Source organism: Trichogramma pretiosum, unplaced genomic scaffold (assembly GCF_000599845.2).
Source record: "Trichogramma pretiosum strain Unisexual culture from Peru unplaced genomic scaffold, Tpre_2.0 scaffold54, whole genome shotgun sequence".
Taxonomy (NCBI): Eukaryota; Metazoa; Arthropoda; class Insecta; order Hymenoptera; family Trichogrammatidae; genus Trichogramma; species Trichogramma pretiosum.
This window is the reverse complement of record NW_019641628.1, coordinates 1,036,928-1,059,731: the sequence shown is the minus strand read 5'-3', so window position 1 is coordinate 1,059,731 and position 22,804 is coordinate 1,036,928. Positions and strand designations below refer to the sequence as shown.

The 22,804-nt window shown below is 38.1% G+C and overlaps 6 protein-coding genes across 9 annotated transcripts; 2 read left to right on the top strand and 4 right to left on the bottom strand.

Annotated features, from left to right (window-relative positions):
- Positions 1-6,594: 6,594 nt before the first annotated feature.
- LOC106654294 (GTP:AMP phosphotransferase AK3, mitochondrial) lies at positions 6,595-8,384 on the bottom strand. The gene is made up of 4 exons (XM_014374086.2): positions 7,893-8,384; positions 7,676-7,795; positions 7,417-7,589; positions 6,595-7,328 (listed from the first exon to the last, which is right to left on the bottom strand). The coding sequence occupies exons 1-4, from the start codon at positions 8,059-8,061 to the stop codon at positions 7,122-7,124; spliced, it is 669 nt and encodes a 222-aa protein (XP_014229572.1). The 5' UTR covers positions 8,062-8,384; the 3' UTR covers positions 6,595-7,121.
- A 172-nt stretch (positions 8,385-8,556) lies between these two features.
- LOC106654292 (selenide, water dikinase) lies at positions 8,557-12,217 on the bottom strand. 2 transcript variants are annotated; one of them, XM_014374085.2, is made up of 6 exons: positions 12,064-12,217; positions 10,499-10,818; positions 10,309-10,413; positions 9,889-10,150; positions 9,365-9,800; positions 8,557-9,276 (listed from the first exon to the last, which is right to left on the bottom strand). In XM_014374085.2, exons 2-6 carry the CDS (start codon positions 10,788-10,790, stop codon positions 9,124-9,126), a joined length of 1,248 nt encoding a protein of 415 aa, XP_014229571.1. In that variant the 5' UTR covers positions 10,791-10,818; positions 12,064-12,217; the 3' UTR covers positions 8,557-9,123. The 2 variants fall into 2 exon arrangements, with proteins under 2 accessions (XP_014229571.1, XP_023314865.1); XM_023459097.1 differs by having other exon boundaries at positions 10,499-10,812; positions 12,064-12,216.
- Positions 12,218-12,649: 432 nt separating this feature from the next.
- On the bottom strand, positions 12,650-16,255 carry LOC106654344 (mitochondrial thiamine pyrophosphate carrier). Of its 3 annotated transcripts, none has more exons than XM_014374160.2 (6): positions 16,132-16,255; positions 14,140-14,471; positions 13,898-14,050; positions 13,611-13,813; positions 13,384-13,534; positions 12,650-13,310 (listed from the first exon to the last, which is right to left on the bottom strand). In XM_014374160.2, the coding sequence occupies exons 2-6, from the start codon at positions 14,251-14,253 to the stop codon at positions 12,975-12,977; spliced, it is 957 nt and encodes a 318-aa protein (XP_014229646.1). In that variant the 5' UTR covers positions 14,254-14,471; positions 16,132-16,255; the 3' UTR covers positions 12,650-12,974. The 3 variants fall into 3 exon arrangements, with proteins under 3 accessions (XP_014229646.1, XP_014229647.1, XP_014229645.1); XM_014374161.2 differs by lacking the exon at positions 16,132-16,255 and adding an exon at positions 15,467-15,773; XM_014374159.2 differs by lacking the exon at positions 16,132-16,255 and adding an exon at positions 14,573-15,248.
- On the top strand, positions 16,119-18,429 carry LOC106654342 (malonyl-CoA decarboxylase, mitochondrial-like). The gene is made up of 9 exons (XM_014374157.2): positions 16,119-16,439; positions 16,546-16,686; positions 16,747-16,887; positions 16,970-17,125; positions 17,200-17,353; positions 17,425-17,558; positions 17,648-17,783; positions 17,854-18,090; positions 18,167-18,429. The coding sequence occupies exons 1-9, from the start codon at positions 16,119-16,121 to the stop codon at positions 18,403-18,405; spliced, it is 1,659 nt and encodes a 552-aa protein (XP_014229643.1). The 3' UTR covers positions 18,406-18,429.
- Positions 18,430-18,520: 91 nt separating this feature from the next.
- On the top strand, positions 18,521-20,376 carry LOC106654343. The gene is made up of 5 exons (XM_014374158.2): positions 18,521-19,024; positions 19,099-19,244; positions 19,321-19,462; positions 19,535-19,656; positions 19,728-20,376. Exons 1-5 carry the CDS (start codon positions 18,868-18,870, stop codon positions 20,163-20,165), a joined length of 1,005 nt encoding a protein of 334 aa, XP_014229644.1. The 5' UTR covers positions 18,521-18,867; the 3' UTR covers positions 20,166-20,376.
- Positions 20,377-20,595: 219 nt separating this feature from the next.
- On the bottom strand, positions 20,596-21,913 carry LOC106654345 (DNA-directed RNA polymerase I subunit RPA43-like). The gene is made up of 5 exons (XM_023459071.1): positions 21,888-21,913; positions 21,626-21,804; positions 21,356-21,498; positions 21,084-21,285; positions 20,596-21,003 (listed from the first exon to the last, which is right to left on the bottom strand). Exons 2-5 carry the CDS (start codon positions 21,655-21,657, stop codon positions 20,916-20,918), a joined length of 465 nt encoding a protein of 154 aa, XP_023314839.1. The 5' UTR covers positions 21,658-21,804; positions 21,888-21,913; the 3' UTR covers positions 20,596-20,915.
- Between the last annotated feature and the right edge of the window lie 891 nt (positions 21,914-22,804).

Below are 22,804 nucleotides of genomic sequence, written 5' to 3'. Positions count from 1 at the left end.
CAAAGTACAGTACACGAGGGTCGCAAAGATTACGCATGCAACAAGTGCGAGAAGAAATTTGGACAAAAGTCGAATTTGCTCTGTCATCAAAAAACAGTACACGAAGGTCGGAAAGATTTCGCATGCGACAGGTGCAAGAAGAAATTTGGACAAAAAGCGCATTTGCTCAAGCACCAAATAACAATCCATAAAGATAGAAAAGATTTTGTTGGTGACGAATACTAAAAGATACAATGTTTGACAATTGTAAATATGTATATTGTATTACCTGAACCACGGACGTTCATTATTATCATTACACCTTAGTACACTGACATTATGGTGTTTTCAAATTTCGTGAAATTATTGCAAAAGAAAACAGAGAAAAAACATACGCGAGACAGTTGGCAGAGGTATTTTACTTTCTTTCTTTTTTTTGATTTACTAAATATTAATTTTTATTAATTTTTATTAATTTGTCGAAAATGTCCCTATTTTTTCAGGAAACGAAGTTGAGAAATTATAAGTTAATATCTTTACCTTCGTCAATGTGCAAGATTTGAAATGTATTGCAATGAAAAATTTTAAAACATTAGAATAAAATAATTTGTGCTTGGAACTAATGACTAAAAGTACTTTGTTCAGTAAAATACGGAAAACGTAAAATCAATTATTTCAGTACCTTCAACTAGAATATAGTTCTTATTTTCCTATGAATTTGGATCTATACTCAAGGCGCTGTTTTGGGTTTTAATGGGTTAGAAACTAATCGAGGAAAGCGAAACCCGAAATCGATTTTTGAAAAGTTCTCGAAAACAATTGTAAATATTCATACGTATTTAATTTTAAGACCTTTCAATTCTTTGTATTTTTTTAAATCCTCCTTATTTGAGATAAAAAATTAAAATCTTTCAAATATCATAATAGAAAAGTGATAAAAACGTTTATCGAAAAATGAAATTAAAAAAAACTTTCGCTTAAAAACTGCCTCAGTTAAATAGGCATAAAATTGTGCCAAAAATTATTTGTTGTCTTCTAGACATGTGGCATTGAAAAATTGACATGAAAACTCGAAAATTCCTTTACAAAGTTCTATTAAGTTTTACAAAATTAAATTATTTTGAAGAATTATGAATAGTTATTTTCCATATTTAGTTTATTCTAATTTAGTTATTAATTCTGCGACTATTCCTAACGAATTAAATCGACAATTGGTTTGAAATGTAGTGTCATCCTCGAGACCAATTACTTGATAAAAAATTTGGTCATTTGACAAGCTGCAAGTTCGGCATTGAACTTTCTCGTATTTGCAGTAGCGATTTACGATAGCACGCCTATCACGCCCTGGCGTAGAGGGTGCCCAATTTGGGAATGAATATAAACATTTCTCATTATAGATACGTAATAGGCACCTGGCAAGTTTTTTGACAAGTACTCAGTTTTAGAAGGCCGAACAATTCCTCGAAGGAATCGTCGCCAAGTTTGAATTTTAAATTGTTTCGAGTGTAGTAAGACCAATGTAAAATCAGATAAATCCATAACTTGACTGTAAACAATACGATCATAAACAAATTATAGTAAAAACAAATTAGTTTGAATGTTATTCATTTAATTTCCGTGGAACAAATCGAAAGATCCATCAATCAATTCAGACACTAAAATGAATAAATGTGAGAAGAAACCCGAAGAAGTTCTCTCTAAAAATAGTTCGAGTGAACACGACATTGTTGTTTCTGACGAAAAAAAATACGTTTGTGATATTTGTAAGGAGACATTTACACTAGAATTAAGCATGATAACACACCGAGACAAGATTCACAATGAACAAAAAAATTTTGTGTGCGACAAGTGCGAGAAGAAATTTGAGTTCCGAAGTCATTTGAGTAGACACCAAATATCAGAACATAAAGGCCGCGACGATTTCCCATGCAACAAGTGCGAGAAAAAATTTGAAAATAAATCAACTTTACTCAAGCACAAAAAAGTATTCCACGAAGTTTTTAAAGATTACTTGTGTGAAAGGTGTGCCAAGAGATTTGGAAATAAACGAAGTTTGCTCAGACATGTCAAGACAATCCATGAGGATCACAAAGATTTTCCATGTAACAATTGTGGAGAAAATTTTATTGAAAAATCACATTTGCTCTTTCACCTGAAAACAGTACACGGTGGTCGGAAAGAATACTTATGTGAAAAATGCGAGAAAAAATTTACACGAAAACCGAGTTTGCTCTCCCACCAAAAGACAGTACATGAAGGTCGGAAAGATTACGCATGTGACCAATGCGAAAAGAAATTTGGACAAAAAAGAAATTTGCTCAAGCACCAAAGAATAGTACATGATGGTCGCAAAAATTACGCATGCGACAAATGTGAGAAAAAATTTAGGGACAAATCGCATTTGTTCTTCCACCAAAAAACAGTCCACGAAGGTCGCAAAGATTTTGCATGCGACAAGTGTGAGAATAAATTTATAAGTAACTCAGATTTGTTGAACCACCGAAGGGCAGTACATGACGGTCGCAAAGATTACGCATGTAATCAGTGTGCGAAAAAATTTGGATATGTATCGAATATGCTTCAACACCAAAGGACAATACACGAGTGTCGCAAAAATTACGCATGTGACAAATGCGAGAAAAAATTTGGACAAAAAGGGCATTTGCTCCAACACCAAAAAACAGTCCATGAAGGTCTTAAAGGTTACACATGCGATAAGTGCGAGCAAAAATTTGGACAAATATCGCATTTGATCAGACACCAAAGGACAATACATGAAGGTCACAAAGATTATCCGTGCGACAAGTGCGAGAAAAAATTTGGACACAAACATCATTTGCTTTCACACCAAAGAACGATCCACGAAGGTCGCAAAGATTTTGAATGTGACAAGTGCAAGAAGAAATTTGGACAAAGGTCTACTTTACTTTTTCACCAAAAGACGGTGCACGAAAATCGTAAAGATTACACATGTGACAAGTGCGAGAAGAAATTTGGACTAAAATCGTATTTGGTCTCGCACCAAAGGGAAGTCCATGAAGGTCGTAAGGATTACTCCTGTAACAAATGCGAGAAAAAATTTGGTCGAAAATCGAATTTGATCTGTCATCAAAAAACAGTCCATGAAGGTCGCAAAGATTTCGCATGCGACGGGTGCAAGAAGAAATTTAGACAAAAAGTACATTTGCTCAAGCACCAAATGAAAATCCATAAAGATAACAAAGATTTTGTTTGCGATGGATACTAAAAGAACTAATGTTTGACAATTGCAAATATGTATCTTGGCCTTGGAATTATTATCATTAAACCTTAGTATACTGACATTTCGGGGTTTTCAAATTTCGTGTTCTACTAATTACTAAACTCTATGCATTTTTTTAGCTGTTTGGGTTCTGAAGTGTTCTACCTGTGGAGTGATAAATTATCGAGTAGACCACGTACTTTGATCTCGCAAGCTTATGAAGATACGAACTTGGCGATTTTGAAATTGCTCTTCGATGTAACTTGACGAAAAATTTACTTGCGGCCTTTATTGAGATATTATTTTATCCGAAAAAAATTAAAATTTTTATCAACCAAATTAATTATGAGAACGTTAAAATTTCTGCTGCCATGTTCTATATCTCATTGGACTCGTGAATGTTTCGTTGTTTCAATTTTTTCAACGGTACAATCTCGATATTTTTACTCGTCGCCGAGTTAAAATTTTAAATTGTTTCAAATATTATAATTAAGAATCACGTATAAACAGATAAATATGTATCTTAATTGTAAACAATATGATCAATGATCATAAACGATTTTAACATCGTCCCTCGACACACTGATCATGTTTATAGTGAAAATTAGTTTAAATGTTATTCATCTAATTTCCGTGGAACAAATCGAAAGATCCATCAATCAATTTAGACACTAAAATGGATAAAAGTGAGAAGAAACCCGAAGAAGTTCTCTCAGAAAATAATTCAAGTGAACACGACATTGTTGTTTCTGACGAAAAAAAAGTTGATATTTGCCAGGAGGCATTTACATTAGAATCAATCATGATATCGCCCCAAGACGCAATTCACAATGAAAAAAAAGATTTCTCATGCGACAAGTGCGAGAAAAAATTCGATTTCCGAAGTCATTTGAGTAGACACCAAGTATCAGAACATAGAGGCCGCAAAGACTTTCCATGCGACAGATGTGAGAAGAAATTTGTGAAAAAATCGAGTTTATTTACGCACCAAAAATTAGTACACAAAGATTGCAAAGATTTCATGTGCAACAAGTGCGACAGAAAATTTGAAAATAAATTAACTTTATGCAATAGTATGACGAAAAACGTCTTTTTTCGCACATTTTTTAGTGCGCAAAAAGCGTTTTTGGACACTCGTGTGCGGTAAAATATCTCATTTTGGACACGGGTGTGCGGTAAAACGTCTCATTTAAATGAAAGTACTTTTCGTCTACTATTGCATAAAATTTTGTATGCAACACGTGCCCAGCTTTTTGCGCACAGTGTGCGGAAAAAACACCCACTCGTGCCGGCATGGCCGGCACTCATGTCTTTTTCCGCACACTCGTGCCCAAAAACGCCTTTTGGGCACTTGTTACATAAATAACTATTATTTAAACATAAAAAAATATTCCACGAAGTTTTTAAAGATTACATGTGTGAAAGGTGCGCCAAGAGATTTGCAAGCAAGCAGACTTTATTCACACACGTAAAGGGAGTCCATAACGGCCACAAAGATTTCGCATGCCACAAGTGCGGCGAGATATTTATAGAAAAATCGCATTTGCTCTCACATCAAAAGGCAGTTCACGAGGGTCGCAAAAATCACTTATGAGACAAATGCGAAAAAAAATTTACACTAAAATCAGATTTGTTAGTGCACCAACAGACAGTACACAAAAGTTGCAAAGATTTTGCATGTGACAATTGCGGAGAAAAATTTATTACAAAATCGTATTTGTTTCTCCACCAAAAGACAGTTCACGAAGGTCGCAAAGATCATGCATGCGACAAGTGCGAGAAGAGATTTGGGCTACGGAGCAATTTAATAAAACATCAAAAAGAAGTTCACGAAGGTCGCAAAGAATACTCATGTGACAAATGCGAGAAGAAATTTGGAAGAAAGTGGGATTTACTCACCCACCAAAAGACAGTACATGAGGGTCGGAAAGATTACGCATGTGACCAATGCGAAAAGAAGTTTGGACAAAAAGGAAATTTTCTTACTCACCTGAAGTCAGTCCACGAAGGTCGCAAAGATTACGAGTGCGACAATTGCGAGAAAAAATTTGGGCTACGGAGCAATTTAAGAAAACATCAAAAAGAAGTTCACGAAGGTCGGAAAAATTTTGCATGTAACAAGTGCGAAAAGAAATTTAAACAATCACCCAGTTTGCTCTACCACCAAAAGACAGTACACGATGGTCGCAAAGAATACTCATGTGACAAATGCGAGAAGAAATTTGGAAGAAAGTGGGATTTACTCACCCACCAAAAGACAGTACATGAGGGTCGGAAAGATTACGCATGTGACCAATGCGAAAAGAAATTTGGACTAAAAGGAAATTTTCTTACTCACCTGAAGTCAGTCCACGAAGGTCGCAAAGATTACGAGTGCGACAATTGCGAGAAGAAATTTGGACGAAAAGCTGATTTGCACATACACCAAAAGACGGTACATGAATGTCGCAAAAGCTACGCATGCGATAATTGCGAAAGGAAATGTGGGAGTAAATCAGATTTGTTAAAGCACCAAAGGACAGTCCACGAAGGTCGGAAAGATTTCGCATGCGACAGGTGTGAAAAGAAATTCGGACAAAAAGTACATTTGCTTGTACACCAACAAACAGCTCATTAAAGTCGCAAATATTTTTTTGCGACGATTACTAGAAGAAATAATGATTGACAATTGTTAATATGTATGAACACTCAAAAAAGTATTTTTTTCTGAAATTTTGAATAAAAATTGTGCTGGAATAATAGTATATAATCTGAACCTTCAGCGTTTATAATCAACATTATACCTTAGTACACCGACTTTGTGGTATTTCCAAATTTCGTGTATTAATAATTCTACTCTCAATGAATTTTTGACTATTTTGTTTCTGAAGCTCTTCATGCAACGATCAACTCAAAATGTTTTTGTACGGCTTATTCGGAACTATGGTTGGAGCGAGTTTTCATATATCTACAGGATTTTTGATAAACCTTACGTAATAATATAGCGTGTCTAAATTAATGTAACAAGCGCTTGCGAAACATTTTGATAAATTTGCTGACAGACAGATTTGGCTACGAGATACAGGTAATAACAATATGTTCTATATGAAAAAATCATTTATTAATTCAATTTAAACTAAAAAAATGTTATCTAAATTTCTTTAAAATTAGTCAAAGCTCTAGCATAGTTGTTTTCGAATCGCTTGAGTGGCAAGTGAAAGTTTTCGTAGGAGCAGCCTTTTTTCTAATCACCACTGTATATATCGACTATATTTATAATTTTATGAATAAATTAAAAATTATCGGTAATAGAGTAAAACATCTGACGAGGTCGGTAATGTAGGGAAATAATTGCGACGTAAGACAGTAAGGGCGCTCCGTAAAATACGTTTGGAGAAGAGAAAAAAAAATTTATTGATTTATCGAGACGTCACATTATCATATCACATCATGTCTTGTCATGTAACTCGAATTTGAGATATGACATAAGTATATAATCTTAGAAAATAATGAAATAACTTTTAGAAATCTTAGTTGGTGATATGGCTTCATGAACAATAGCTAATTTCTCTCTCAAATTATTTTCCTTCGCGACATTGTGTTTACGAGTATCAAACGCTACAAAGTATTTTGACCGACGTTCATCTCGTTACGTCGATCATCCATTCGAATATAAATAATTCCAAATACAACATGATCCACGAGCAAAAAATCATAACTCGGATTTATAATTGTTAAAATCTCTCGTATTCATTTTATTTAGGCAAAATCAGTCTTTTGTATAAAAAAGTATTACATTTCTAACAACATTCAACTATATCAGCTTTTTTCCTTCGATTACTGTACAATGTGCATTAAGATTCTCGTGCTCTCGACGATCATCGTCGCGCATCATCATTACATGCACGAATAATTTTTGCAATTAAATAAGGGCTTGAAGACACTGTTTTATCTGCGGCCAGAGCTCGTCCGTACTGACGCCGGCGAAGTCTCTGAGCAAGCCGCGCTCGTCGTAATAATCGATCACCGGCCGCGTCTTCTCCTCGTACTCGTGCAGTCTGCGCTGGACGATCTCCGGCTGGTCGTCCCGACGTTTCGTCAGCGGCTCGCCGGTCACGTCGTCCTTTCCCTGTTGTTTCACAATTTCACGTTATCATCATCATCATAATTACACGACATGACGTAATCGAATTTTTATTATTTTGCTCGTATCGTACCGGCACTTTGGGATCGCTGAATCCGATATTGTAGACGCGGCCGCTCGGCACGTGGATCCAGCGATTTTTCACTCGTTCCAGTATGACGGCGTCGGGCACCGTCAGATTGATCACCAGCGAGGGCGGATGTGCGCTGTCGAGCATCTCGGCTTGAGGCACCGTTCTGGGAAATCCTGCGCTTGGCGACGAAAAAAAAAATAATCGGCGTTACTTTTATAATACGATACTTGTAGAAATCGCGTGCGGAAAACGTCGTTACCGTCCAGTAGCCAATTCTGTCCCTTCGACAATTTGATCTCTTGACTGACGAATTTCATCATCACGTCGTCGGGCACGAGTTTGCCCGAATCCAAGTATTCCTTTACCTGCTTACCCAGCTCTGCGGAACAAAAATGATTTTCGTGAAAAATTGCGTTTTATCTTTCAAAAGCTATATGCGTGAAAAAATTTGCGATCTCTGCGCGCACACCACTCACCGGTCTGCTTCGCTATGTGATACCTGAGCCTGTCGCCGGTGGATATGTGACAGACCCCGAAGAGCTTGGCGATGCGATGCGAGACGGTGCCCTTGCCCGAGCCCGGTGCGCCGAGTATGACGGCTCTGAAGGCCGCCTGGGCCTGGGCCGCCGCGCTCAAGGCTACCATCCTCCTCCTCCTCCTCTGGCCTATTTGCTACGTGCGAGTAACCAATCTACTACTGACGATGACGATGATCATTCGGGAGGTCCTCCTCCGATGACATTGTCGCAAAATGTTGTAATGTATAAATTATTATCCCGTACGCACGAAAGCTCGACGCGACTCGAGCGTTTACGCGACACTGGTATAAGAGCAGGTACTACGAGTCCGGCGGCTATTACACACACGCCGAGTGTACTAGACACGACCGCTCGAGATATTACGTAACAACGCGTCGTCGTCGCGCGCTTGCAAGCAGAGAGCGGCGAGAAGCTTTACCACTACTGTGCGTGCTCCTCGTGTACGTCTGTGTGCGTGTGAGTGTAAGTTCGATTACGCCGTAAGCCTTGCGCGCCGCGGCCTCGAGACTAGGTGTCGGGTCAGAGGGAAATTCGAATGACTTTTCTCATCTTAATCTGTTTTTTTTTTTTATGTTTTGATAAAGTAGCAATTTATTTAATACGTACGAAAAAAAAAGGTTTAATACATTTTTTAGATCCTGAGTCTTTTTCAGCAAAGTATCGTAAAAAAATAATAGTTATAATAATAATAATAAATTACCAACAGAAACGTGGACACTCGAAGAGTTAATAATAATAATAATAATAGTGTGTATACAATTATATGTTGTGTCCGTGTGATGTGTGTGTGTGTGTGTGTATGTAAAGTGTTTATTGAGTAGAATTTATGTATATTTTTTAAGTTAAAAAATAAATGTGTCGAAAATATCAGGATCTTGATTTCTCTTTTACATTTAGACATGATTCTCACAGGACCAACTAGATTCAAGCTCATTGAGCTATTGATTAAAAAATGCATATAAATTCATCAATGTATATACATATGTCCATATGAATTTTTATAGTAAAAGTAACATCATTGTCATCTTTTTTTTTGGCTGAAAAGCCCGTTCGAAAAGTCTTGACAATTAAATAAAATGATGTTATCAGCCTAGTATAAGTTTGGCAGCGGCACATACGATATAACGAACGGGTGAACGTGCTTTCGATTGATTTCTCCTAGTTCTTTCTACCATAACTCGCCGTCTTTCTCCTTAGCGGGGACCTCGATAACTCGGGGCTTGTCAATGATCCTTGCCGTCCTGTTTCCTTTCTCCACGATGCCAATGATCCAAGCTTGATAGCCTTCTTGCTTCTCGATGTCCTTACAATACGCTGCCGCCTGAAAGAAGCCCGTCGATGAATTAGTAAAAAAAATCGATGCACGCGAGGGGGCAAGTTTTCAAAAATGTATTGTGTATCGCGCGCACCTGCTCCCGAGGTAGACAGATGAGGAGTCCGCCGCTGGTCTCAGCCGAGTGTCCCTGCAGAAGCTGGAACATGTTGCCGCAGGCCTTGGCCACCGCGGCCATCTTCGAGATGACCGGCAGATTGTGAATGACGAACGACACCTCGTTCTTCTGGTGCTTGGCGAGATTCTGCGCGTGGCCCAGCAGGCCAAAGCCCGTGACGTCCGTCGCGCCGTGCGCGTTGTACTTGTGCATGAGCCTCGCGGCTATTCTGTTGAGTCTCGCCATACTGTCCATGGCTCGCTGATAGGCCTTGCGAACGTCATCTTCGCTCACCACGAGCTTAATGCGATTCCATCGATCGGGCTGGTCGAGCCATTGGTGTGCGTTTACGGCTACCTGAGTGCCCAGCGGTTTCGTGAGGACCAAAACGTCACCTACGACCGCGTTGTCAGGACTGCAAAAGGAAACAAAAGGAAAGAAAGAAATGAAAATAATCGTCATGAAAATTGGCGTAGGTAGCGATTTTGAATGACGGCACTCACACTATGTACTCGTTGGGTTGGCAAACTGTGGTGGCCACTCCACCGATTGTGCACCAGGGATTGACGACAGTTTGTCCACCGCTAACCGTTGTACCAGCTTCGGTGGCCGAATCCTTGAAGCCACGCATAATGAGCGGCACGACGACGTCGCGCTCTTTCTCCATCATCTTGGTACTGACGCCGAGGAGCATGAGCATGTTGTCACACTCGGTGACGCCCATGGCATACAGATCGCTAAGGACATTAGCGCAAGCTATTTTGCCTGTAAATAGATAGAGAAAACCGCGATTCGAACGACGCGATTGGCCGCCGTGATTATTTTTTACGTAAAACACATATTTTGTTTGTTGCTTGCATGAAATGATGTGTGACGATTATTAATTATAACAATAAAAAGACTGTGTATCGTGCGCCGCTCACCCATCATGTATGGATCGTCGACAAGTGGATAGAAGAAGTCCGTTGTCTGGACGAGACTGAGCCCGCCATGTCTCAATGGAGTCACGGACGAATCCATCCCTATGCCTATGGACAAAAACATCACGCAAAACAGAGTTAGAGAGACGTCGAAAGTTATCATCATTTTTATAAAAGAGGAGGGCGTTCTTACCGATTCGCGGTGTCGCCATGTGAATGAATTGGGCGTGCTCATGATCCTGGGCGCCGTTATCGTCGGCCTGCAGTCCCTCGAGGAGTTTACCAAGAATCTCCTGAGGGACCTTGCACCCTCATCCTTTTAGGTCCGCGAACCGCGTCAAGCGGAAACTGGCGTCCAGGTCGTGAGCTGCCGGATCGAAGGGCCGGCGCAGCGAGAGGGCATTGGGATTGCTGCCGAGCTCCAGTTGAGCTACGGCGAGGCTGTCCTGGCTCAGTACCACAGTGGCAGCGTGGAGATCACCCATCTTCTTGATTTACTTTTCCTTTCTTTTTCTGCGTAGCCGTGTTCCAGGGCGGGGTGAGTGGTCATCGTGGTGTGAAATGAAAAAGAAGAAAAAAAGGAACAATGTCAGAGAGCTCCGAATATCGCGCGTTGTTTTGGCGGGACGCCGCGTCGTAATTGGCGGGTGTGTTTGTGTGTGTTTATTATCGCATAGTCGCGGATAGACACGTGCGGCCGTCGAGTTCAATTCGAAAGTTTCGAACGTCATTATATCGTCGTCGATTGTTTATTTACTTCGGAATATTCTACTTGATACACGCTCGATCGAGTCGATAAGCGCGTCCATCCCAGCCAACTGTCTATTCTCTGTATTTATTACGCGTTTGTATTGAATATAATAAATGTGTATCATGGGCATGCGAGGGTCAACAAGCGTTAATCGGAGCCGACATATAGGAGGAAAAATCTAACGCGGAACAACGACCCGAGAGCTGTGTGTGTTGTGTGTGGGCCCCTGCGTATGTAATAATAACGCGAAACATGCCCGCAAAGCGCGCCAATGTAATTCAATTCCGAGTGTAAGCCTGTCCGTAAGCCGTATGCATCGCAATATATAACGCGGTTTACGCGTATGCATCAGTATGCGTGCGTGTGTGTGTTTGTATATATGTAGCGCGCGGCATCGTGCATATATATTGTGTATCCTCTTCGCTTTCCGATCCGCGCCTCGAGAACGTTCGACGCCGAGTTCTGCGAAACGAGAGAGAGAGACGGACATACAGAGACCGAGTTTGAAGTTAAGAGAGAGGTTATATAGGCATTTTGCCGGCATCCGACTGTTCACGTTTTGCGTGTTTTACGCTGTCGGACATTGCGCGAATGTACACACACACACACGTACACACAGCATCAATTGACCCGCCTCGTGCTGCTGCTGTCGCTGCTAGCCCACAGCATAAAGTCGAATTGTGCCGCTCGCTGCTGTATTTAATGCAAGATACACACCAGTGTGTGGCCCGCTGCATCATCCCGTGCAGCGCGACTCCAATTTGTGCTTGTATTAAGCAGCGCCCATAACGGCACAAACGCAACGCACACGCACACACAGAGACAAGGCAGAGACACGAAAAAAAAAAAAAATCCACTCTACACTCGTCGTATACGTCTGCAACTCCTACCTGCTAACTCGCGCAATATCAACTTTTTATTATCGATAGGTTCGAGCCGAGACTCGCGCAACGAACGAAATCCCGTAACGAATGTGCAACGATAAAAGTAATAATAATATTTGGTACCTGACTTGACTGCAAAGTTATGATGTGCGAAGAGCGACCGAAGCACCGGGTGATGCAGAGTAGCCCCTAAGACTGTGCCGCACTCGTTTCGATTCGCTCGTTCGTGGTCTCTCTACCGCGCTGCTGTACAATATTGCGTCGCCGCGACTGTAAGTGTCGATTGAATTCCGCCAGGGCCGTGCGCGCGGCCGACTTTTCCAGTAAAATGGCTGCTGACACGGCTGGGGCCCCTCGTTCGGCGATCCCCACCTACGGCTCAGGAGCGTGTTACGAGGGGCCCCCCTACGGAATTTTCAATTTCGTGCTCTCTGGCTGCTGTTGTATTACTACCGTATTGTATATAAGGCATATTTGTGTGTCTGTGTATGTGTGTATGTATGTTATGTTTTTAAATACAAACTGGAGTTCGATGCACGCTGTACGCAAGAAAATTGATCGGATTTCGGAGCATCATCGAATTGTAATTTATTTACACGGTATTCTGGTTTAGTTTTTTTTATTTTTTTTTTAATTATAAAAATTCCGGATTGATTTTTTTGCTTTTAGGATTATAGGATTAGATTTAATAATTAAATAATCGTGGTTCTTTGATTGCATATACATCATTTATTTAGAAAGTCTTCTGTATTAGTTTTTAAAAATTAACAAATCAAAATTCATGTCACTGTTTTTACATTTATATAAAAGAACGTCGATACAGGTGTAAACAGTCTGTACATGAGCCTCTGTGAACCATATTTTTTTTCTTTCTTTTAATACAAAGTGATGGTTTTGGTTCGCTTGTTAAACAACTTATCTATTAAATTATAGTAAATTATATCATTAATTCTAGCCCTAAGCTAGTATCACCAGGTTGTATTTGTAAACTTTACTAGTAAAATTCATCAAATAAACTATGTTGTTTCAATCCCTCACTTTTCATCAATCGGATGAGCGCTCCGAATGAAGTACAATGTCTGCTCGTAAAATGTGAAATGTAAAGCAGTCATTAGCGCAGCTTTCCATTGACTAGGTACCAGACCTTTGAATAGCCCTGCTACACCCTCCTGTTTGACAGTCAGTACCAGGCAATGGATCAGCCCACTGCAGCGAAAGAAACCTCCAAATCCTTTTCTACCGTGCTCGAAACCTTGGATTTGCATTCGCTTTCTAGCTAAATCCAAAGGATAAACTATAGTTTTTGCAACTAGACCAGCTAGGCAGCCAGCAACTAAACTGTTTATGACACTAACTCTTTTGTGATGATGCTAGAAAAATCAAAAGTAATGAGTCATTATGAAGAAATACAATCATCATCACCAAAATATTTTTGTAACTCACAGAATCTTCAGGTAAGTTGCCTGGCAGAAATTTGATATCTTTCATCAACTCATAGGTTCCAAACTGTAACCCAGCATGAGGTGCTATTTGCAACAATGTTGGCAGTAATCCACGGAAAAAACCTTTGGGGGTTTCAGTCTTATATATCATACTGTTAAGAATAAAACAATACCATATGAGTATCAAAAGTTATTAAGTTGCTCGAGACAAATAAAGAAAGTACTTGCGCGCATGAGTGTAGGGTTCCAGAGTATGCTTGATTTTGAGACGATTGTGCAATGAGTCTAGTTCTAATTGTATCCAAAGGAAAAGATGTCACTGTTGCAAAACAGCCAGCAAAGGCTCCACTAAAAAAATGAACTGTTTTTGTCTTATCACTCAATGAATTTATCTGCTCCAAATATTGATTGACTAATATGTATACATAGAACTGCAGCAGGGAAAAGATGGTTCAAGTAATTTATAAATAAGAAATTTTATCTAAATAAGTAATTTGAAAGACATGACAACGTACTTGACTTGTTCCAAAGATGACAGACAACAGTTGGGCTGGAACATGACCTTTCCACAAAGCATAAACACTTTCTTCTTTTGCGATCAAACGAAAGGTTTGCAACATCGAATGATACTTGCTGGAAGAGTTCTTCTTAATGGGCTCTACCTGCAACTGAAATTTGACAACACAAACATTAAACGTTAGAACAAATCAAAAGCCATAACATGCAGGAATGAGTAAGAACGGAAGTGCAAATTTACCTGAAACCTAATCTTAACGACGTCCAAGGGCTGGCAGATGAACCTCGTCAAGCATCCGCTGGCTGCCCCAGCAATGGCGTGGTGGTAGCCTGGTTCTGAGGAGGCATAAACCATTGTCGAAAAATTCCTTTTTCCACCTTACCAGGCCGATCATGAAAAAGAACGTTTTTCGTCCTCGTGCCAGTTGTTGCCGTTTCTTCTTCTTAGCTGCTACTATTGCCGCTGCCGTCTGCGCTCTAAGGCACATTCAATCAAACGTCAGTTGCGTGCACAAGAGATGCACTTAAAAAGTAAGTACGCGGCCTTGAACGATGTAGCTCTCTGCGCTCCGTCTGCGATTCAAAATAAAAAGTCACTGTATTAATGCCCGAATATAGCGCGAACGAATAAAAACGTATGCGTTACGTTACATAGTCGACGCACATTGACATACCTGCTCGGGTAATAATGAAAATCAAAACGTTATGTAAAAACGGAGGGCTGACAACACCGCGGATTTTTGCGCGTATTTTTCTTTTACCGTACAATGGCAGCGACAACAAATATAGACCGCGCGTGACTTTGATCAATTACACACATAGTCTCACCGGCGCTAAAATAACACGCGCGCGATGTCTCGAAAATTAATAAAGCAAAATTCGCACTCGTGCAAAAAAATCCGGCAATCGTGCATACAGTAGTGGCAGCACCAATACTACCAATATAAGGACTTCGGAGTATAATCCTATGTTAACTTAAAAAAACTCGAATAGGTCAGCTGTGCGCGATTGACAACGATACAATTGCGTTCTTTCCTAGTCTAGAGACGCGTTACGAGTGAGCGGCTGCACTTGGTAATTCTTCTTCTTCTCTATATGCGAGCGAACAACAACAACAACAAAAACATCAATTATAAACGCGGAGCTGCGCGCAGCATTATATTCTACACACTGCAGCTACTAGACACGCAATCGGTCGGACACTAAACGTGCTGATGCACACGTTCGCCGCTCTCCGCGAGACTCTGCGCGCGTGCGAGGTTTACAGTCACGTCTGCACACCGCACACAAACAGACTAAACGGTGTATACATGTGGTACACATGCACTAGCACACAACGTATAAGCGAATTGCACGATTTGCCAATACATGTATAGGAGGTGTGCACGCGAATTTTATGTATATAAATACTGCGCGGCGGCGGTGCTCGGCGGCTCGGCTGCTGCCTGCGCTGCGCCGTGCAACAACATCGCGACGAGGTGCGTTTTATATACAGCTCGTCAACAACAACGGAGTCCACCCTCCTGCCCCTTTCCCCCCGCGCTGCGAGACATCCGATTTCCCCTTACCTTTCCTTTTATAACAACACACGAGAAATTGTGTTTTACCCCCGTGTGCAGCAGTCGCACGAGCTCTATATTTGAACGGAATGCTCCGCGGGCGATATCGATGTATATAATAATATAAATGTGTGTTAGTTAAGGAGCAGGTCGCCGTCTGCTCGAGATTTCTCATTGCAACAACAAAAGTGTCTGTGCGATATACGATACACATATATGACATTATTATAGATACAGATATATCGTGGGCGCGATGACAGAATGTGTTCTTGTGGAGATAGATAGAGCGCGAGGTCGCCGGCGCGGAGCTTATGTATTATATATACACGATTACTCGCGCGACCAGACCGATTCATTATAATCATGTGTACATGTGTGTGACATTACATCGCGTGTTTTTCTTTGCGCGCATCGTTCTTTGTTTACGCACACTTGCTAATATTACACACACGTGCCTATCAGAAAGTCCGCGTTACATGTATTATATTGTAAATGTGCGCGCTGGTTCTCTCTAATCGGTCTTGCGACTCGTGTGGACTGTTTTTATATTTTTAAGCGTGTGTTTGAATACAGTACAGCAAAAGTGTGTTTATACGATCAATCTCAGGCCTCAAGCCGGCAACCTGTTGATCGAGCGCGAGTGTGAGTGTGTGTGAAAACTATGGCACTCTTACCTCTCGCGTTGCTTCCTCGGCGACTGGCTCGTCGTGCAGCCTCCTCGTACAATAACTGCTCCTTATTGCTCGTCGCCCGAGGTAAAAAATCGACGAGGACGAGCAGCAGCAGCAGTATAAGCAGCAGTAGTTGCTGCTCCTTGGCTGTTTCTGTTAGAAGAGCAAATTTTGCCTCCGCTTCTTATTCTTCTTCTGACAATACTACTACTACTACTACTACTACTACTATTCACTGCCCCATTGCGGAAGAGCTTGATCGAGTCATCGGTCTGAGAACGAAAAACAACAGCAGCAGCTGGGTCGTCGAAGTCAGTAATTTTTTTGTCCGCTCCGTCGTTTCCCAATAATATTGAGATTATCGGTATTGCTTACGTGCAGTCTTTCAATTAATCGCATTTTTACAATATTTTCCAGTCGAACGTCAGCGCCTTGCACTCCAAGTACGATGAACTGTCCAAAGAGGATAAGGCCAAATTCCTCTCTTTGCTCGCGACTCGGCACGCCGTCGATCATGACAGAATATGCGAGCTGTCAAAAAAACTCGCGTGCACCGAGGTTCGTTTACCAAAGGCTGAATCGTAATGATTAAATTAATTTTTTCTAATTAATCGATAGCCGAGCAGCCTCAATCGACTCTTGACCAGAGAAAAAGCCTTGAAGGATGCACTTCAGCCGCCCTATCATTGGTTCTTCGCGAGAGTCGGCCGACTCAAGGACGGTGTCAAGTTCCTCGTTGATATGAGAGCTAATCTTTTGGTAACTAATTGCTTTCATAGTAAACTATTTCATTCGAGACCAGTACTTACGCTGATTTTAAAATAAATTTCAAATTTTACAGGAAACTATGAATCAATTGCCCAGAGATTCCAGTGATCTACTCATGCTTGGTCAAATGGATGCAACATTGAAAGAACTGCTCTTTTTATGGTTTTCTGTGGGATTTCTCAAAATTGAAAGAGTTACATGGGAAACTCCTTGTGATATTTTACAAAAAGTATAACTAGACTGAAATTTTCTTGTTGCTCTTCTAGTATCAAGATACATTTTTAATTTAAAAATACTATTCAGGTCTCCGATTATGAAGCCATACATCCTGTAAGAAACTGGACTGATTTAAAAAAACGTGTTGGACCTTACAGACGATGCTTTATATTTACTCATCCATCAATGCCCAGGGAGCCTTTAGTTGTTTTACACACAGCTTTATGTGACATTATTCCTGGTTATTATTGTCTTTTGTACCCAATCATTATGAAATAATCAATTACAAATACTTATGATTGCTTTTTGTAGAAAGTGTAAAGGGGATTGAAGAATCTGAAAAACGAATACGAGAAAAGGCTGGCAACAAAAAAAACATTGAAGATGAAACTAATATAAAAGCTGCCATTTTCTACTCAATTGCATCTACTCAATCTGGATTACAGGTACTAATTATAATGATGAACAAGAATAAAGTTGTTATCATGATTTTAAAAAAACAATACAATATTGAATTTTAATTTTAATTTTTCAGGGAATTGAACTTGGAAATTATTTAATAAAACAAGTTGCAAAACATATAACTACAGAATTCCCAGAAGTAAACCAATTATCTAGTTTATCACCCATCCCTAATTTCAGAGTTTGGCTTTTGGACAAGATGAAAAGGGGTATAGATTTTTAAATTTCATTATTATAGAGTTGGAAACTTTGATAAATAATTATGTCATGTGTTTCTAGATGTAAATACAATATTTACTGAGAAGGAACAAGTAACTTTGAAAAATGTTCTGGGTTTTGATGAAAATTCTAATAACAGTAGCAACAACTTATATACAGAAATGAAAAAAATTTTCAATAACTCTTTGTGGTCAAATAACAAACAATTGACAGATATTTTAAAAGAGCCTTTACTGCGTTCTTGTGCATGGTATTTATTTAAAGAAAAACGTAGGAATTATGCTTTAAATGGTGTTGGTAAGCAAATTTAACAACAATAAACCAACCTCATCCATGATTATAGTTAAAATACTTCATTACTTAATTCTTTTAGCAAACTTTCATTTAAAAAATGGAGCAGTAATGTGGAGAATAAATTGGATGGCAGATCCAACTCCTAGAGGAATGGCAAACAGTTGTGGCATTATGGTCAATTACAGATATTATTTAAATGAAACAAAATCAAACAGTACAAATTACATTGAAAATTTTTATATAAAAGCTTCTGAGGATATAGATGAGTTAGCCAAAAAAGCTGAAAAAATCATGATATCTTCAAATCAAAGTGTATAGCAATAAAGATTTTATTACTTATTATTGCTTTTTTAATAAAATCATTTTTGTAATGAAAAGTGGTATGAAGAGTAGGATAGGTAAAAAATGAAATATCCCTAAAGTTTCACCTAAAAATAATTCGCTTTACTAAACATTTCGAATCGACTAATACAATTGACACATTTTGCAAAATTATAATATGAAAACGATATTATGATTAATATTCAAAGTTTTCTTAGTGAACAGTGCAGTTTTACGAGTTTGAACGAAAAACTATAGTATATGCGCGAGCACTTTCGTGACCCACGTGACAGTAATTTCGGTACGGCCGGTCTCGCCACGTGATTCTTAACATACAGCCGGCTGCTATACAAAACGATAAAGAGAGCTTACGTTATCTCTAGAGTCTCTAGCTACTTTTTGTAATATCGTGTTAATTTTTTCACAGTATTTTTTTATTGACTACTTATAAATACAATCATGGCAAATTTATCGTTTTCACAAGCAAAATCGAAGTTCGAATCGTTGTTGCAGTCAGTGAAAAATGAGGATAAAGATGAATTTCTTTCATTTGCTTTTGAAGCCCTTGCTCAAGCTGGAATTTATTCTTTGTACAATCAAGGCAAAAACCCAAAAGGTAAATAAATTTACGCTAGTTACAATTTTTTCACTCATATTAAAATTACTTATTTCAAACTTGCTTTACAAAAGTTAAAGGTGATGAAGACTTTGATGATGATATCTTAAACGATCCCATTGTTAAATTAAATACTATTGCTGAGCACGTCAAAAAAATTCTTCCTTTGGAAGCTATACTTCCTTCAGAAAAGTTCGTAGTTCCCCAGGATAGCAGCAAGGTAATTTAGATAAACACTTTTATTACAGATCATAATAGGTAAATTTGTTTACAATAAACTTGATTTATGTTACCAGAATTCTGACTGCAAACCAGACATCACAATTAGTGTAGATGAATTTTTATATGATGATGAAGATATTGACGATCTCGTTGATCAAGGAAAAATGAGTCGTTTCTATTGTACGAAATGCAAATCAAAAAATATTAAACCTCTGAGTAAGTAAAATAAAGAAAATCATGTTCTAAAGAAAAACTACCAAATATATAACAAATTTTTTAATTTTGCAGTATTCATATCACATTCAATGTCAAAAGATGCCCTCTATTACATTTTCAATGACAGACTACCAACAATTGAGGACAAGACTGTATTGGATATTGGATCTAGATTTGGAGCAGTTTTATATGGGGTAAGCAATTTAATCATTTTATGTATCTTTTTGTTTCAATGGCAAATTTATAATAAATAAATTCTTTTTAGGCTCATGTATTCACAGATGCTAAGAGCATCATTGGTGTTGAAATGAATGAAGAACTCTGCACTTTGCAAAATGAAGTCATCCAGAAATACAACATGGACGACCGTATAAAAGTTGTGCATGATAAAATTCAAAATGTTCCTGACATTGTGGCATCAGCTGATGTAGTTGTAATTAACAACTCATTTGAATTTTATCTTACTATAGAAGAACAGACTCAAATTTGGAAATATTTGAATCAACACATTAAAAAAGGTGCCTTTTTGGTGACAAATCCTCCCCTTAATCAAACACTTGAACAAGTGCCAACTGGTATCGAGCTTCAAAAGTGGGTAAAAAAATTCAATTTGGATGATAAGTCATCAGGTAATGACAAAGACAGTGACAATTGGTCAGACAATGATAAGTTTTCCGATTACGAAGTCTACCAAGTTCTATAAATCAATTCATGCAAGCATCATTAATTCCACAATCTGAAAATGAAAGACTGTAAGATCTTCGTCAAGGAGTGAGAATTTAGAATATTGTATACAATTTTTAGTGTTTTTTATTTTTATTTTTGTATTAACTACGCAAGTCATGCGTAGAGTGTTTTTATTATGTGAGACATAAGTGAGGTGAAATTATGAATAAATCAAACAGTGAATTGTACATTTTTTTTTCTTTAATTCATTTTTGATAAGTATTGGTCGATCAAGCAAGAGACTAAAAACCGCTACGTTTTTGTAGCACCATGTAGCACATTTTCTTATTAACTATGAAACAATCAGCATGATCGTCAAGTCATATCACAATAGTCATGATTATTTTCTCAAATTATTATATTACATGGGTTATCATTAAAATTTTTAAGTGAAAATTCAATCAAAGAAATTTTATAGACAATGCTTATTTTAAAATTAGTTTATATTTACAGTTTATATAAAATGCATTGTTTTAAATTATCTACTATTTCAGTACATGGGGTTAAAATTTCTTTGATTGAAATATTCTTCACAAGTTTAACAGGTCATACATATAAACTTTCAGTATAATCTTTTAACTCATAATATCACAACAATTCCTTACTTCTAATATAAATAAAATGTTAATGTGAATTTAATTTTAAATTCTGCGCCTTTGCATAAGCAGCATACTATACACAGTCTTTTCAAATGCTAAGACCAATCAGAGACCAAAGAAACACATTCTTATTCTTCTTTCTCATCTTGTTCTTCTGAATCTGATTCAGATTCTGATGAAAGAATTAAGTTCTTTTCATATTCAAAGTTATGTTCACTAAAAAATTATAACTAAATTATTTAATTTTCTATAAATAACCATTAAAATTAATTAAAAATTTATATGAAATTTCATACTATGTTTCATTGAAAGTTCCTTGTATGTCAAGAGAGTAAGAACGAAGATCAATGATAGTGGGTGTAAATAGTACTTTCTGATTGACAGATAATGTGTCACCAATCCACAATTCATCACTGAATAATGGTTTAGGAATTGTGGCATTTATACCCTTATGGATCACTAGCTCTATATAATCAGCCGTAACTTCTTTTACTCTCCCTGTAATAAAAAAAGTTCACCAAGCATTAATTTACCAATTCATAGTAGTTTTCAATATTTAAAAACTTACCTCTTAAGCGTTCCCCAACTTTTGGTTGGAAAATATAAAAATCTGCTTCTATATTACATTGTATTTCTAATAAACCATTCACCATATCTCCGCTGCAGCCCAAAAACTTACCATTCCGGTATGTTATTAGCAATCCATCCAATCTACGATACAAAAATGTTTTAACTGATAAATTTGAAACTGATTCAAAATGAGCAAATCAATGCAAAATAAACATTCGATTAAAAAAAAACAAATGCACCAAAAATAATTACATCAATCAGTACTTACACACGATCGTAGCGATATAAATATTTTCTCATTGATTCTATCAAGGCAATACGAAAAATATTATCATCTGCGAAATGAGAGGGAGGCAGCCCTATACACTTTTTCGCCCTGATTAAATTCACGCACGAACAATCATCTTCGATGAGCCTTTCGAGTTCGCGATCCGTCCACCTGATCCTCTGAAGTTCAGATAGGTCGTTATTCATTTTGTTAATGAATTTTGCACATCGAACAATAATCTAATGCAATTTAAAAATATTACCGAATCGAATTCGTAGGTCTGCTCGTATAGACGTCTACCGGTCTACTGAACTTACTGTATTTACAAATTTAACCGCGTGTGCGCAGCAGACACAAATGACAAAGTATATAAATGCGCGCGACTCTCCAGGGACCAGGCGAGCACGTGTTTTTCTTGACAAGTCGAAGAAGCACATGGAAGGGGGGTCGAAAATCCGAAATTACTTTTAGCCGAATAGTGGTTTTTATAGATCAGATTATTTATTAGCGTCCGATGCTGTTGTTTAATGATCCTACCTAATGGTTAAATAAGAATCCAATAATTCAGTTTTCAAAATATCTTAATCATCGTGAAACTAAGAGCTCATTTACGAAAACTTATTATTATTGAAAGTTCATTTATCCTAAACGTGAATGAACTAAATTAAAAAATCTTCAATTTAAAATGATATCAGTCCATTTCCACACTAGATTTATGGTAAAATCATACTGAATTGAAGATTTTTGAATTTAGTTCATTCACGTTTAGGATAAATGAACTTTCATGATGATTATGATATTTTGAAAACTGAATTATTGGATTCTTATTTAACCATTAGGTAGGATCATTAAACAACAGCATCGGACGCTAATAAATAATCTGATCTATAAAAACCACTATTCGGCTAAAAGTAATTTCGGATTTTCGACCCCCCTCCGCACATGGACAACAGATGAAGTTTTAACTCAGAATTAAAATATGAAAAGAAAGTTACAGTATGTAGATAGATCGATAGATAAAAGATCCATATGGCTTCTTTTTAGAAATCGAAAGTGGAAATTTCTGGAAAGTAGGTCCGGGGAAACTGTGGAAAAAACCCGAGCGAGCGCCGGCGATTTAGGTAAAATGCGCTAGTATAGTCTATAAGCGTTGCATAAAATTCAGATGTGGCATGAAAA

Coding starts and splice junctions, on each gene's coding strand:
- LOC106654294 (XM_014374086.2), bottom strand. CDS start 8,061: ATGGTAGCCTTGAGCGCGGCGGCCCAGGCCCAGGCGGCCTTCAGAGCC. Junction 7,796..7,892: donor TCACATAGCGAAGCAGACCG/GTGAGTGGTGTG, acceptor TTTGTTCCGCAG/AGCTGGGTAAGCAGGTAAAG. Junction 7,590..7,675: donor ACAGAATTGGCTACTGGACG/GTAACGACGTTT, acceptor CGCCAAGCGCAG/GATTTCCCAGAACGGTGCCT.
- LOC106654344 (XM_014374160.2), bottom strand. CDS start 14,253: ATGGTTTATGCCTCCTCAGAACCAGGCTACCACCACGCCATTGCTGGG. Junction 13,814..13,897: donor TCATCTTTGGAACAAGTCAA/GTACGTTGTCAT, acceptor TCCCTGCTGCAG/TTCTATGTATACATATTAGT. Junction 13,535..13,610: donor GGAACCCTACACTCATGCGC/GCAAGTACTTTC, acceptor TATTCTTAACAG/TATGATATATAAGACTGAAA.
- LOC106654342 (XM_014374157.2), top strand. CDS start 16,119: ATGGCACTCTTACCTCTCGCGTTGCTTCCTCGGCGACTGGCTCGTCGT. Junction 16,888..16,969: donor ATATGAGAGCTAATCTTTTG/GTAACTAATTGC, acceptor CAAATTTTACAG/GAAACTATGAATCAATTGCC. Junction 17,126..17,199: donor CTTGTGATATTTTACAAAAA/GTATAACTAGAC, acceptor AATACTATTCAG/GTCTCCGATTATGAAGCCAT.
- LOC106654343 (XM_014374158.2), top strand. CDS start 18,868: ATGGCAAATTTATCGTTTTCACAAGCAAAATCGAAGTTCGAATCGTTG. Junction 19,245..19,320: donor TTCCCCAGGATAGCAGCAAG/GTAATTTAGATA, acceptor TTATGTTACCAG/AATTCTGACTGCAAACCAGA. Junction 19,657..19,727: donor TTGGAGCAGTTTTATATGGG/GTAAGCAATTTA, acceptor AATTCTTTTTAG/GCTCATGTATTCACAGATGC.
- LOC106654345 (XM_023459071.1), bottom strand. CDS start 21,657: ATGAGAAAATATTTATATCGCTACGATCGTGT. Junction 21,286..21,355: donor AGTTGGGGAACGCTTAAGAG/GTAAGTTTTTAA, acceptor TTTTTATTACAG/GGAGAGTAAAAGAAGTTACG. Junction 21,004..21,083: donor GGAACTTTCAATGAAACATA/GTATGAAATTTC, acceptor ATAATTTTTTAG/TGAACATAACTTTGAATATG.